General features: G+C 44.2%; 1 protein-coding gene across 2 annotated transcripts in view; it reads left to right on the top strand.

Annotated features, from left to right (window-relative positions):
- The window catches only part of fgf14 (fibroblast growth factor 14), a 101533-nt gene that overhangs the window by 53321 nt on the left and 31938 nt on the right, over nucleotides 1-16274 (top strand). Inside the window, exons 1-2 of one of the 2 annotated variants that reach the window (XM_085764170.1) lie at nucleotides 5279-6940; nucleotides 15946-16056. In XM_085764170.1, coding sequence (XP_085620296.1) covers nucleotides 6748-6940; nucleotides 15946-16056 — 304 coding nt within the window. In that variant the 5' untranslated portion in view covers nucleotides 5279-6747. Of the gene's footprint in view, nucleotides 1-5278; nucleotides 6941-15945; nucleotides 16057-16274 lie in introns of those variants that run through there. The other variant, XM_085764169.1, reaches the window with a different exon arrangement.

Consider the following 16274-nt stretch of genomic DNA (forward strand, 5'->3'; position numbering starts at 1 on the left):
GGGCTATTATTTGGTAGTTAACCAATCGCTTACTGGTGAGGGAGCCACAGGGCTCGTGTTAAATCACTGGTACTTCTGCCCAATTGTTCTCCTTTCACTCGCTGTAATGAGGATTCATTAAAAAGTGCAAGTAAGACAACATTTCAAAATATATATTATATATTTTGCACTTATAATTTACCTTTTATTCTGTGGTTACAGTTACATCTTATAAAGGTGCCCATGATAAACCCCAACTTTTCTAAAAGACATCTCAGTTTAAGTTTTGCATCCCTCCTCTCTGGCCTTACACCGGGTAACCTCTACAAGTTTACTCAAAAATAACTGTTGAAATTGTTGTTTTTTTTAAAAAAATCTTAGACTAAGCCATTTGTGAGTGCAGCTCACAGTTTGAAGCCTCAGTGTTTCATTAATGTCTCTGTCGGAGGCCCCCGCACCTCAGGCCCAGTCTAATCTAATCCCTCGGGAGGGGCGACACTCCATCACGCTCACAACAGTGAGACATATTGTAATGTGGCTATACATATTCTCCGGTGGCACATTTAGTACACCTAGCAGCGATTATGTGATGTACATTTAAATGTTTTTATGACACTCTGCAAGAGATGATGAACTAGCTATTTAAAGGTCCGTGAGCAGCAGACTTAATGTATCAGCTCTTTAACCACTCGTTTGGAACTAAATCTCTCTGGGGGTTGTTTTCTAACCCTTTCAAATATATTATTCATTGACAGCGTTGCATGGGTGATCCTGGTGGCAGTAAAGCAACACTTACAGATTGCTTCTCATTTGATCACTGCAGGAAGCTCCTTCGTTCATCCAGCCATTGGCCTGCATATTATCAGGCTGCAGCAGGAAATAGCCAGAGGTAACCTTTGCAAATGAGGAGCAATAGTCACAGGGAAAAGGCCCCGGAGGAAGGAAGTGGATGAAACACCTTCATGTCGTTATTCACCATAATCACTCACCACTTTTGTTAGGCAGACCTGCAAAGTGTGATGCAACTTGTTAATGCTCAGCTTTTCTGACATAGATGTGTCTGTCAGATGTAATTAGATGTGTTATTCAATTATGTGTCTAATACTCTGCAACCCTCATGTGTATAAATAGGGCAGGCAAAAATGTACAGGCAGAAGAGCTGTTGTATTGAAAGTGTGGTGAGTGATTTTATACAGTAAACATTATAGTTCCTTTGTTTATATGTGGGATCCTCACTCACTGCTCTATCATTGATTTAGCGGCCATTGTTTATACACTAGTTTTTACACTTTAAATCCACTATAAATGTCAATAATAAAGCACAGGTTGTAGGGTAGCCCTAACCCTATGGGCACGCTTGAGTTTAACATACATCTCCAGACTTCTTCAGCCTCCCTTCCACTTTCAGACGTCTCAAATCCGGTGATCATTTACCCCCTTGCCGTCCGACGTTCAAACTCTGAAGGTTATTAAACCTTTTTTTATTGCTGCTCCTCAAATCTAGAACAGTTTACTGGCCCTTTAAATCTTAATCTCTTTGACTTCCCTCAAGGGATCTTTAAGGTTGTTGAAATCATCTTTCTCTACACTGTGCTTATCAGTATTTCATTACTGTATATTATATCGTCCCAACTCATCTCTGAAGCTGTATGAGACGAGCACTAGAGGAAATACTTGAATCTTAGAATATGTGCTTCTCACGGGTGTGCCCAATATTTTCGATGTCTTAATCACATTAACTGAAAATTTATTTTAACGTAATTAACGTCTTTAGATTGGTTATCAACCATTAAAATAAAGTATACACACAATGTAATGACTGGTTGAATGGTGATTCCCATCTTTTTTAACTGCTTTTGTTTCTCCACATTAATGTCTCTTTAACCTCTTAACCTTTTTATTTATTTATACATGCATTTAAATGTTCCCTACAGGCACTGTTGTCAACATTTGTTAATGTGCCTCACAAATAAACTTTGTGACTGTGCAAAACTTCTCAGCAACTTAAGGGGAAAATATGCCACAGATATTTATGCCCCCCACCCCAGAACATGAATCTTACAGTACAGAGCCCTAATCTCTCTGGCTCTCCCTCGCCCCAGGGCCCTCACCATGCACTCCCCATTCATGACCACTTATCCAAAGCTCTCCATTTTCATTCCCCTCATATACGAGCTCTTGATGTGCACTCGTCTGTCTTGGCTCTCTGATTAACCCGGACTATTAGACTCATCAAAACAAATGAGACCCATACACATGCACTGAATCCTGCAGTCTATAAGCGGGCTCTTTCTAAGCTTCTATTGCTTCAGCTGATGGACCCATGATATTCAGTGATTTAACGGCTAAAGCATGAAAAGGGGAGCAGGAGAAGGACAAGGGAGAGGAGAAGAAAATGACATAAATCCTTGCTAAGCAAAAAATCATTACTCATCTCAAATTAAATTAATTCTCTGTCTTTGATAATGCAGTGTAATTTGATTCCGGCAAGTTAAGCTTCTTTTATTTCACTGGGCCTGAAAAAGTGCTGAGTCCCACACTGACTGCCTTTCCTATCAGGATGGGTGATAAAAGAACATGGCCCCGAGGCAAAGTAATAGCAATAATCAAATGGGTTGTTTATCCCGGTTCCGTTGGGTGACATTTGCTGTTGCCTCAGCAGCGGGGCATCTAACTAACAATAATGTAATTTCCTCAGAGGAGATTGGATTAAAATGTTCTGACCGGACGAGGCTGTGGCTTCACAAGTCTGCAACAAATGCTTTCACCAAAAATGTTGCGTGGTATGGTTTTGTTGCCAAGTTCGACTCGGGAAAGGTGTGTGTGATATTATATCCTCTGTGTATTGATGATAGAGGAGTATGAGCTCATGTGCACAGTATGTTACATCCATCTTCTTACTGACTGGCTAATTCCTTCTTAATGATGTCCTAAGGCGACGTTTAGTCCTGTTTCATTTGTTTCCAGTCTCAGACGAAATGTCCAAATGTGTTCGTCGAGCTGCCGTTCTCCAAGAATGAATGAAGTGTTTAAAGCGTTTGTGAACAAATGAATGTGAACAGCTTTGGGGCAGACTGTCAGTTCACCATAACCATGTTAGATCTTTTGAAGGGGCAGTATAAATTGGGGCATTAGGAGTCACAGGAAAAGGTCTTGGCTTAGAGCACTTTGGAATGGGGACTGCCATGGACTCTCATACATTCACATGTAGGAGGAAAAAAAATGTAGGTATGTGTGCCTCTTGTTTTGCTTCATGAATAGATATTTCATGTGGTTTTAGGTTTGTGCTTTTTGACATCCATGTGTCGTTCTGAGTTTGATAGGAAAGCATCCCCGTGAATTAGACTGGCAGATTATTCCTCCTCCGCCAATACACGGCTGTGATGAGGATTTCTGTCTTTTTTCTTTTTTTTTGGCATGTGCATGTCTGCTGTGTTTTGTGTATAGAAAGCTTGTGTGGGCGTCCATGCATTCAACCTCATGCTTGTGTGAATGAAAAGGTAAAAGCCACAGCCACAAATCCACCATTATCCCCAGCCTGGATCCAACCCAGAGTGCTGTGTGTCTGGTTTTTTTCCCCCTCCCGCATTCTTTGCTATAGTGCCTCATTTGTAGAATTTATGGCAATGCTCATATTAATCAAACACACCAGAGATAATCCATCACCCAGGCTGAAAGCAGTACGCACAATTTTAGGCAGTTGTAAAGAGATCCCAGACAAACAAGTCAGCTTAGTAAGACACACTTTCACATTTGGTCTCTTCTCTCATTTGTCTCAGTTTCTTTAAGCTTGAAGCCAAATTCTTGTTCCAAACTTATTGTTTTTGTTTTCAACTTCTAGTTTGTTGAGTTGTGTTGCAGAGAAACCTATAACCATCAGTCATATTGTGAATACAATTAAAAGTCTGCAAACTGCATTGGGTTTGCCAGCCCTGCAGGATAAGACCCCCCTCATACTGTATGTAGTTTCACTGTGAGGTGCGATTGTACATTCAAGCAATGCAACCTTAACTACTTCTTTCACCCGTCTCACCTCTGCGGTTCAGACCCGCATGGCTGTGACTGTGCTTGCTCTTGCAAGTCGTTGTGGGTGAGATACCCATTGTTGAGCTGACAGTGTCCGCTGCTGGCAGCAGCGTTAACTGCACTGCCTCATGACAGCAGCAGCGCGGAGCAGCAGGCTTCTGGGAGATAGCCTCCACTCTATATTCATCCACAGCTTCAAGTCGTGAGTGCAGTGAGCTGGAAAAAGCACCGGTGCAAACGGTTAGGTTAGGTTGCTTTTATATTTATTTATATATATCTATGAGGCTCTGTTTTGTTCTTAAAACCTATAAGAAGACATGAACATTCAGTGATAGTGTTTCTTCAGCCTCCATGTGGGGACAGCACAGTCATTTCACTGTTCGCCTTTATTTTAGATGACATCAGCTCTTAGACTCTCCTGCTGTAATGGTGATGGATGAATAATTATTGCTGTTTACCCGCCTGTTCCACTCATCCTGTGCCCGTTCATCAGTATACAGCTGGATATCAACAGGTGCGTCGGGCGGGCACGCGGAGAGAATCAACGAGGGCAAGACAACACGAGGCTCCACGCTCCCCTATGAGCCGCGAATGTTTAATTACAGCCACAAACAGCAGATGGCTCTCTTGAGTTTTAATTTCTGTGCCTGTGATTGAGACTTAGATGATATTCAACCCGGAGTATAGGGGGACGGAGCGAGTCCTCTGTCTTTCAGTGGCGTTTATTGCCTAAAAAAACAGACACGTCCAGATTCCGTGCCAGTAAATTGGCCAACAAGGTATTTGGAGGAGTGGAAGTGGAGGGGGTTTATTAAAGTGGCTCTCCAGCTGCTCGTGGGCCACATAAAGCATCTGTTTGTCAGTCTGTGGTGGTGGATACCCGGGTACAGAGCTTGTGATGTCCGGGTGAAAGGAAACGTATCCAGGCGTCGTTTTTTTTTTTGCTTTTTGCTTTTTGCTTTTTTTGCCCGGCGCTGTCCGTGGTGCTGAAACCAGGCAGAAGGGCGCACAGTAATAAATGAGTGTTTTCTTCACCACACAGCAGCGCACACGGCCACTGGCGTTTCGTTTATCGTCTCATGAGATGCCGCATGAGATTACTTCAGTGTATACTTTGTTTTATATTAAGTTTTGACTATAATGTTGAGAAAACAAAGCTTCTCAACGCCCGTCTCAGTTACATACAGAGGTTTGAGGGGTAGAGAGGGTTTTCGTGGGCTCTAAGAATAAAGTCCTATTAGTCTAATGGCAGCATTCAGGTCGGCTGGTCATTCCCCTTCAGGCAGGGGCTTGGTGTTGGTCGAGTGGGAGAGACAGGGGAGGTTTGGGATCCACCTCGCTCACTCATTCAGCCGTGCACTAATGAGTGGTTATAGGTACTTGTTGATGTGGGGTTGTTATACTGCAGCCAGCGACCACCACTTCCTATCGGCTTTTTTTTCTTCTTTCTCCCTCCCTCCTCTTGCTTTGAGCGTGGGAAAATAAATAGTGCCGTGCATCAGTGGCGTTCCTCTTTTTCCTTAGACCCTTTTTACGCACTGGTCGCCGCGCACCCCGTTACTGCCTCTATACCTACAGCCTATAAGAAAAATCCACTAGTGGTGGGGGTCGGACTGTGAGCCGATCTCCGAGGGGGTTGAAGTTTATATATTTGTATGCAGCTTGTCACACAATGCAGACGTCATCTCCACAGGACTCAGATCAGCTTTGGTTGTGTGTATGTGTGTTTTTTTCCCTTCTTCTCCCCCCCTCCTCTCTGCCTGGCTCCTATCGCGCCCACCCGCCTGTGTTGTGATTGTGGAATACTGAGAGGAAAAATATGTTTTGAGAACATTATCCGCTAGATCGGCAGGTAGTTTGAGTGCAACTTTGCATTCATTTATCCAGCTGCATCTAATCCCAACTACACGGCTGCGTTTTTCTTCTTCTTTTTCTTCTTTGCATATGATGATAAAAAAAAAAATGTGTGGCTGGTGATCAGTCGCTGATCGGAGTCCCTCTCGCGGATTTGCTTCTTGCAAACTTGGGAGTTCGCTTCGCTTCGCCCGGACTGCTCTGCCTTCACTCGGATGGTGGTGGTTTTTCTTCGTATATAGGAGGCGCCCGTGGTTTTGCTTGATTGCTGGCGGCGCGCACATGCACAGGCAGTCCCCCTCTCTCCAGCCTCCACCCCCCAACAACAGCGACTCCACTGATAGAGCACCCCTCGTCTGGCAGAAGGAGGAGAAAAGCGGAGGGTGAAGGAAAAAAGGAAGGAAAGAGTGGGTGAATGTGCTTGTGAGGACGCCGCAGCCGATATTGGACATTCAAAGGGAGGCGATGCTACTGAACATGTCACAGACAATGAGCAAAAACATCACTTTGCAGGTATGAAAAAATCCTCTGAATTCTCGGTCCGCGTGAGTTTGGCTTAGCTCTCCCCCGTCAGGACCATGGTTATTGATGCATGAGTGGAATTACGCATGAACTGATCTCATTTTTTCCCCCTCATCATGTCCAAGAATTTTTCGAGTGATGCTGACAGCTCTTTTCATATCACAACTATCATGTAGTGTTTGGACAGAAAAGAAAACCAGCTCTTAAAATATATAAATATATATTTGACATTTGACATCACGGAACGGATCACTTAGCCGCCACCATGGGACTGTGACCCGGGCTGCGAGCTACCGAGAGGCGGCTGTTTGTGTAGTCTGTGCTCCGTGTGCAGACTGGACCTGAGCAGTTGTGACATTTTGAGCCATGGCTGCTGCTATCGCAAGTGGCCTGATCAGGCAGAAGAGACAGGCACGGGAGCAGCATTTAGACCGGCCCTCGACCAACCGACGGAGGAAGAGCCCCAACAAGAACAAGGGGCTCTGCAATGGGAACCTGGTCGACATCTTCTCTAAAGTGCGCATCTTCGGCCTCAGGAAACGGAGACTACGGAGACAAGGTCTGGGAACTTTTGGTGTGCAAGGTGTCTTCTTGTGTCGGCGCAGAGCGGTGTGCATTCAGTGTAAAACATGTGCATAAATCCAACCACTGGTTAATAGCCTCATTAGGCCTTTTACTGTCATAATTACATCTACACTTATGGCACACAATGCAATGATGAGATGAGTAATACTCTTTCTTACAGATATGAACTTGCCAAATTGCACCCCTGTGCGTAAAAGTTCAAATGAGCATGAGAATGCATTGGATTTGTATTATTACCATCATCATTATAATTATTGTTACTAGGCAGGTGGCTGATAATAGCAAACCAGCCTCTGATTTCCATGCAATCCCAGTTACCTGACATGCTCCTGACGAGTTGTTCCAAATGGTTTAGTCAGGCTTTACCGAGCTGTCACCTCGGCGAGTGTGGGGAGAAAAAAATAAAACGTGCCCCCTACCCTCCCAGAACATACACGATTCACTCAAGTGCTGCTCACTATAGAGGCACATCACAAGAGCCCCCGAAATGAAACTCATTTAAATGCAGGCAAAAAAGGTCAATATCTCCCACGGAATGGAGGTCACGCCTTTCAAACATAATCTTTTCTCGCATAATTTTCACGAATTCGTGGGGTTCCAGCCAATGGCCTCTCATTGCTCCAGCTCATATTCCCCCCACTTATGGAAATGTCATGAGCATTTTTTTTCTTCCTCTCTCGTTGCTCTCATGTGGCAACCTGGGATTGTTAAGCAGGGCTGTCAACAATTACGCTACTGCTGGAATCACTGCAAAGGATAATTCTTCATGCAAAAATGAAGTTGGATAATTGGTTTAGGAAAGTGATTAGTCTAATTATTTCCTCTTGTTAGTGACTGATGAAGGTAGCTGTCTGCTCCTCTTGGAATCATCAGGTACCAAACCTGTTGCACTATGGTTACAGTAACTCCTTAACTGGAGGTAACTAAATAAAGGTCCTTTTGCATTTCTAATGTCATGGCAAATTAAGATTGTGTTTTATAAGAACCTAAAAACAGCGTTTTAGCCTTTTTCATCTTGTTCACAAAGAGAGCTATTTCGATAACCGACTCCCTCTCATCCTCTGTCTGTGTTCATGATGGAGCTGAACAACACTATGAAATGTCCCCTTCAATGGCCCTCAGTGCTCACATGGATTAAAATGGCTTTGATAAAACAGGGTCTATATAACGGCACATAGAGGACACATCTGGACACATGGGTCAGGGTGCATCAGAATGGCAGGTTAAAATCGGCCGTCCTCCAGGCTGCTGTTTCTGTTTCTGTACACTGTGTGCATGTGTTTGGTGCTGTGTACGTGTGTGTGTGTGTGTGTGTGTGTGTGTGTGTGTGTGTGTGTGTGTGTGTGTCGGTGTGTCGGTGTGTCGGTGTGTGTGGCTGTCCTAGTGTTTGAGTGTCTAATTGTCTGTCACCTCTGAATTGGCTCGTCGCAAATATCTTATCTTTTCATTTGTCCAGAAGCCCCAACAGATCAGAGACCGAGACAAACGATGTTGTCATTTGATCAGAGAATTAGTCTCTAGAAAAAAAAACCCAACACCATAAAAAGCTTGTGTGTGTGTATTTTATTCTGACACGGATGTAAAAGCATGCGAGATGGCAGAAGTGAATGAGTCAGACATGCCAAGCGGATGCCATGTCAGCCTGCATTGGCAACCCTGGAATGACTTGACAGCATCACACCTGCAACGGCCATTTCACAGGGCAGCCATAGGGGCTCCCTGAGCCTCCCAATAATGATAATCCACAGAAACAGGGCCAGAAAAAAAAATGTCTGGAGGCTTCAAAAAGCCTGACCCTGGTGACTGGAAGATGAGAAACACTTTGAGGGGGAAAGCTGCCTTCAAAAAGGGTATTTTGTCCTCATTTTTGAAGCTCTAATCAGAGCAAAGACTCTGTTTTCTCTTGCTTTAATTTTATATTATTTGTGATTAAAGGCCTAATGGGAATTTACTTCATTAATTTCAGCCTCACATGAGAATTGAGAAAATCTTTACCAAGTGATATCAAACCCATGCTGTCAACGGGTGGGGGTGGGGGGTTGGGGGACTTGGGAAATACTGCACATACCATTATTTCTCTCCTCACCCCTCTACACACACACACACACACACACACACACACACACACACACACACACACACACACACACCTCTCACGCTCTTTCCCCCTTACTCTTCTTCCCCCCTTCCCTCTTATTCACCGTATTATCACAAGAACACACACTTGAGGAAGACGTATGCCCTGTTTGATGTGTTTAATTTAATACTGAACCCCAGAAGGACATGTCTTTTTTTTTCTTCCTGAGTGAATAACGCCAAAAGCACAACCGATCACGAGTGTTGTTGTGATTGCACAGGTAGATATCCACCCACAATTATTTCCCGGTTGAGAGAGAGAGACATTGGGCTTCCCAGTGACAGCTGAGCCTGCAGAGAGCAGAGCAGCTTTCTAACCATCCAGACTATGATTATATATTGAAGTCACATTCGGATTCCCACTGAGATCTGTCAGGATGAGGGAGTGCAGGTGTCTGAAATGTACTCCAACACCAGTATTCCCTTTGGCTTTCAGCATCGATCTCCTGAGCGAGGCCCCAGATTAGCTATTCTTATGGCCAGCATTGATTGACACTGGTATAAATTGTGTTTTTTGAGCCACAGCATTTGGGTCAAATTCACAGAAAGTGTTATTATAACTATAATCAATCAACACTAAGAAGAACCCCTACCTCTTCTGTATCTCATTTTATATTCGATGTGGCGTTGTATTAATATGACAGTCTTCATAAATAGAGCATGTTGTCTGCTCTGTGCACAGATGTGGGTTCCTGTCGTCCTCCAACACCTGTGTCACATCAGCTTGGATTATAGATCACCCATATATTTCGATAACAGATGCAGATCAAATGATCACACTGATCTGATTTTATTTAAGAGATTTGATGCGAGTTGTAAATCCTATTACACTCAAACCCTGTAAGTGAGCTGGAGGGGAGGTTGAGGGGCAAATCCAGCTTGGGCTCGCCCATTATCCCCCTGCTCTGACTCCAATTATCTCACTAGATTAGATCCATAGATCATTAGATCATGTTACATAGATCTAGGGCTGGGCGATATAACGATCTCGATACGGGATCGCGATAAATCTTTGAACGATTTCGATAATAAGCTATGGCCCTATTCCTCGATATCACATGAAAGTAAATATGCGCGACAGCAGCCGGCCACACTTCCGTCTGATACTCCGCCTCCTGAGCATGCAGAGCTTGTTTGAGCTGCTGCAGCTAAAGGGAGGAAGGATAAGATGGATAGATAGATAGATATACTTTATTGATCCCAAGCTGTGATAAAGTGAAAGTTGTAAAAGAGGGAGGAAATGAGTGGAGGTGGAGCCGATGGCAACTGAAGCGATTGTGAACGTGTGGAGCATCAGTTCGTCTGTCCCGGCTAAAGAAGCCTGTCAGTGTGGAGTCAGAGCAACCTGATGATAGCCTACCACGGTCAGAAAGTGGAGGAAACACGGAGCTGCTTGTGACGTTTATTCTGCGGTAACATGTCTGTTTGCTCATGTACAGTGTGAAGAACATGCGCTAGGCTCAGGCCCCCACATACTCCGGCGTATTTGACTCCGCGGATGTCCGCGCGCACTCGAGGCAGACGAGGACCCAAAGCGGGCGTCCGCCGGTCCCTTCCGTGCAAAGCTCAATTTTTATGACCGCGCGGACTCAATCTGTTTCAAATGTGATACTGTATGCTTGCCTATGAAACCGCAAAAGTCCGCGGACAGTGCGCGCGGAGTCAAATCCACTCACAGTATGCGCCGACAGCCTCTCTCCCTCCCTCTCTCTCTGTCAGCGCCGCGCGCACACACACACGGAGCGTCGCGTCGGAGCGGTGAAGTGAAACAACAACCTGCAGATCACCTGAGTTGACGTGAACTGCGCTCGTGGTTACCGAGTCAGATCAATAAATAGGCTTTATGCACAGCTCCACTACTTCCTGAGCTCAAACAGGCTCCTTTCCTTCCTGTCTTACATTATTGGACAAACTGATGAATCCAGGTGTGTCTGACAGTTGTTGTGACTTACTGAGGTCAGAGTCAGACACACCTGGATTCATCAGAGTGGGCTCGGCATAAAGCCTGGTGTCAGAGCAGCTAAATAGCTAAATATTTGTCTACAACCTGTTCAAATAACTAGAAAGACTAAAGCCTCATGATTGACACATTTTAGAGCTGATGTATGGTAGAAAAAAGACAACAGAAAACAACAGCAACAACAATGTAAATCAAATCAAACTGTGGATTATTGAACTGTTCCACCCTTAATGAACATTAAAGTGAACTCATGTCATCCTCCCAAACTGAACACATTCTCTGGTTTCTTCAGGATTCAGTCAGGATGCTGCTTGAACTGGCAGCGGCAGCAAAAAATACATATCGAGACGATATCGAGAATCGATCAATATGGAAAAACATATCGTGATAACGTTTTTTGCCATATCGCCCAGCCCTACATAGATCAGACCATTAGATTAGTTTACACGAGCTCAGAAGCCATTTCAGATGAATGTCCTGCTTCGTCGCGGCTGTTTATTCAAGAGCAAGTCAACGGGACACGGCAGTGCGTCATCGCTCGGCCATCACAGCCGTCTGTATCAGATGAGTTATTGTTGAAATGTCAGAGATGTTGTGATAGAAATCAAGGCGGGGGGAGAGAGAGGTGTGAGTGCTGTAGTTTTCCTGGGCTTGATCTGCTTTTCCATGACAACAGAGCAACACACAGAGGGGCTTTTCCTTCTGCAGGCTGGAAAAGCCCTTCTCCTATTCCAGAAACATCCAAAGTGGGTCAAGCAGGGCAGGGCTGACAGCAGTCTACAACTGCTGCTGCAGCCGCGCCGGGGTGTGTGTGTGTGTGTGTGTGTTTGGTTTGCACCTGGCAGAGCATATGCATTTGCACACACTCACACATATAGATATGTAGACATAGGGATGGCACTGTAGAAAATAAGACAGGATGGGAATGAAGCAGCTTTAGGGTCGCCTTGAAACAAAGAAAAAAAGAAAGAAATCACAACCTTTTGGTGACAGTTCAATTTATATGCAGACAGGACCTAGGCTGCAGAACAACACGATTTGAGATCTTAGGCTTCTGATGCTTGTTGTTTTCCAAGGAAACCCCCTGCTGCTGCCAAACCACCACTCCGTTTCCCTAGAAACAAAGAAGTGGCATGTAGGAACATACAGTGCATCTGTTGTAGAAACAAAAAAGCCCCCCAAAAAACAGCACGGCCGGGAAAGTCCAACCACAGCAGCAGCAGCAGCAGCGGCGGTGGTGCTGGTGGTTGGACGCTCCTTGGCCGTGATAAACAGCAGCATACAAAAGGAGAACAGTCAGAGGGACGAGGAGAAAGAAGCAGAGAGCAAAGAGACGATAAAGACACAGTAACAAAAGAAAGATGAGTCAAAGATCTGCTCAACTTGGGGGGATTCCACAGAGACAGTTTCAAAGCAGCTCTGGATTTAAAGAGTGCATGCACCACATCAGCCTTGTCTGACAGATCTGAAAATGCTGTGTCATTCTAAAAAAAAAAAAAAAAACAACACACTGAGCCTTTATCCTGTATTCCTCTTTTTTCTCTCCTCCGTTCCTCATTGTCTGCATCTCGTTCTTTATTCTGATTTTGTAAACAGCTTCCCCATTCTCAGTATTTTATAAAGAACACATTTAAAACAGGAGTGTGGTGTTAATAATGAGGGATATGAAATGATTTTTTTTTTCTGAGAATAAATGACCTCAGATTCATCTGAAAGGTTTTTATCTGCCCTCCGCGAGTGAGTTTGACCTTCAGTGTGAGTTGTACAAATGGGTTGCCAGCTTTCTAAGAATTACAAAACCCATTATGTCACAGTAATGTATGCACTAGCATACATGAATGTCTGATGTTAAACTGTCAGTCATAAATAATGCCCCTGGTATTTAAGGTGGTGAGTGAATTCTAGAAATATTCATCCAGACGCAGGATCACACATCCACCATCATGAGTTATATAGACTTATCTAACACATTTTTCTATTGGTTTGTGGGTTTTTTTAATTTATTTTTTATTTTTTTTATTTAATTTTGCCATGAATTAGCTGAAATCCTACAGTTTCTCATCTCACCTGATAGCTGCAGCTCAGAAATACTCAGGCTCCAAACTAGAGGGGAAATCCATGTGTGTGAGATGTACTGGTTGGCTCGCCCCGGGGAACACAGCCAGCATCACATGATTTATCGCACGATGGAGGAGCCAAGTTCACCTCCACACATACACACAAAGACACACAAACACAAATGACGGAGTATGCATCTAGCCAGCAACCAGTTCTGTGGTTTTAATTATTACAGATTGCCTCCCACCGATCTGCCTTCAGAATCAATCTCCCTCCTGTACGTTGTTTAAATGCTGCTGATCAGAGTCATTAATCGATCACAGGTTAGCCCACGTTGTGTGTCCGCACAAGGGAATTGTGCTCTCATTAGAAAAAAATAATCCACATGAAAACGTGTGAGCAGTCCTTGTGTTTGTGTGTTTCCCCGCTGTACGGACACACGCCCATCTCAGCCACCGCTATACACTGTAGGAAGCCTGGGTGTGGTTTCATGGTTACACTGTGGTGTCTGATCACTGGGTGGTTATTCGTTGAGTTTGAAAGCACAATTAATGACTGGACACAGCCATGTCCACTGCTGTGGTCCACTGTCTGCAGCAGCAGTGACTGGAGGACAAAGCCATAATGGAAAGAGGGAGGGTGAGGATGATACAGTGGATAGTTTAAGCTGCGATTGAACCTTCATGCAGTCATGAAGAGTTTGATGTACAGTATGAAATGCTGAAACAGGTGATCAGTTAGTCAATTGGGAGGGAATTCAGAAGTTGTTGCACAGTTTTAAAGTGAGCAGAATTTCTCCTGAGGAATTTTAGTGTTAGGTAGTGTCCCCATCCCTTTACTTCCTCCATGTCTCTTTCTGCTTCTTTGTCTTTTTGCGAACCCATAGGCTTGTAATTGCCAACAGATTAGTTTCTCACTGTCAGAGTCTTTTATCTGCTCCAAAATGTCAAACATTTATCAGGTCCTGCCTTTGCTAATGTGAAATCTTCTTATATTACTTCATTTCACACCAGTCCAGATTGAATATTATGTGACACCAAGACATATGAACGTGACTCTTGATGGGCATTCCTCACTGTTTTGAGACATTTTATTGACTTTCCTATGGGAACCCATTCTCAGCATTAGAACAGGTGGATGATGAGATATTCATAGTATGAATTTTAAATTGAAAAAACTTCATAACCAAAATATTGACCTTTTCATTGGACCTCTGTCCTTGGTGTTTCATCTTTGTATTTACTTTCACTGGTAGCTATGTGCTTCCATAGGACAGTACAGTACAGTACACTCAGTCAACTGAGGAGGAAAAAAAAATATTACAGTTCTATTATAATGAAAATTTTCACTGATTGCAGCCATGACATGAACTTGTTGTTGGGCAAAGAACCAGGCCAGTAAGAGGATGCCTGTTGTGTCCTGTTTACAGAGTAAAGCATCCATGTGTATGTTAGAGAAACTCATCCTCCGTATCAGTTCATCAGATTGTATTAAACCCAGCAAACAGAGGCAGGATGATGCCTGCACAGTGACATCTGCTGAGCTGAGTATTATTGTAAACCAGAGCGATACTGTCACTGTCACCACCCTGTCAGCCCGCTCACGGCACAGCTGAGGCACTCTGACAGTCAGATTCTGCTTCAGCCACCTTTTCATTGTTGCGATGAGACAAGAAAAGAAGCGCTGCTGAATGACGTTCTGGTTGTATTGTTCAGATACAGAGAGAGAGGGAGAGAGAGAGAGAGAGAGAGAGAAAGAAAGAAAGAAAGAAAGAGAGAGGCTTTTTCTCCCGCTTTTTTTCAGGCAGCAGTGAAAAGGTCTCGGAGCTACCTAATGCCATCACCCGACAGAGCCATTTCAGAGAAGGCTGCCCTGAGCAGTACACCGATGGGAGGGAGGGAAAAAAAACCCTCTCTGCCCTCAGCAAGACCTCTTGAGTTCTCCTCTGTGGCCACACTCCTTTTCTTTCTCCGCCTCACCCTCTCTCACTCTCTCACTCACACACACACACACACCATTGCAAGGAGCACGGTTTAGGCTCAGGTGAAGTTGATTGTTCACGTCCCCAGGGCTTTCTTAGAATGAAATCTGGTGTGATAGCTGTCTCCACGATAAGACTTATGTTGATGGTATATGACCCCAGTGGTCGTCGATGCACACACACACACGCACACACACATGTACACAAACACACACAAGCTCGAGATTAAGAAATATTGTTGCATGGCTTGTGCACAAGCAATATTTTTCTAGAGACATCCCAATGTGCCATTGCAGGCACGTTTATTAAAATATATCCTTTTCAGTTTCCTGCTCTTTTTTTCAACATTTCACTTTGACTTTTCTTCCTGTTATTAAAAACCTAACAAAATGCCAATTAAGCTGCAACGTGACTGGTTGGGCTGTCGGTCGTTGGCGCTCGGGGGCAATTTAACCGCCGCTGTGATTTATTTACAGTAGATATGTGGCTAATTCCCCTGTTAGGTCAGCTAGACGGGACAGAGCACAGACATCCTCACATCCTACACGCTAAGAACCCAGAGAGGGTGCTGTTGGGTTCATTATGGGAGTCGGGCGACCGCAGATTAATTCTGCAGCCTATAATTGGATGGCCTATCTCTGAGCAAGGCAGGGCTTATGTGCCCAGGAAGTTGGCTGTGGGATTTGCCTGTGAACATACACAGGAGTCTGACAAAGTACGGTAAAATAGTTCAGCACCGTGTTCCCTGCAGTTTGCTCCATTTAAGCAACATGGTTGAAGCACATTTGGTATTTGCTAATGCCTCCCCCCTTCTCTGTTCTCCCCCTCTCTGTTTCTCCTGCAGATCCCCAGCTCAAGGGTATAGTGACCAGGTTATATTGCAGGCAGGGATACTACTTGCAAATGAATCCCGATGGCTCTCTTGATGGGACCAAGGATGACAGCAGTAATTCCTGTGAGTATCTTGACAGTGTTTGTTATGTAACTCAACAATTTCAAGCTCTGTTTATTCAAAAACTCTTCCATTCAAAAACTTAATTACTTATTTTCCACAAAGATGTTCTTCAGATCCTGAATGCTGCTTTATCCACAATATCGACTATTATGTTTCGCACTTCCTGGTCTAGATTTAATCCTCAGGTGCAGGAAATGAACCAGAAACCTTATAGTCAG

This window comes from Trachurus japonicus, chromosome 21 (genome assembly GCF_045865225.1).
Source record: "Trachurus japonicus isolate A0001 chromosome 21, Traja_1.0".
In the NCBI taxonomy this organism is placed as follows: Eukaryota; Metazoa; Chordata; class Actinopteri; order Carangiformes; family Carangidae; genus Trachurus; species Trachurus japonicus.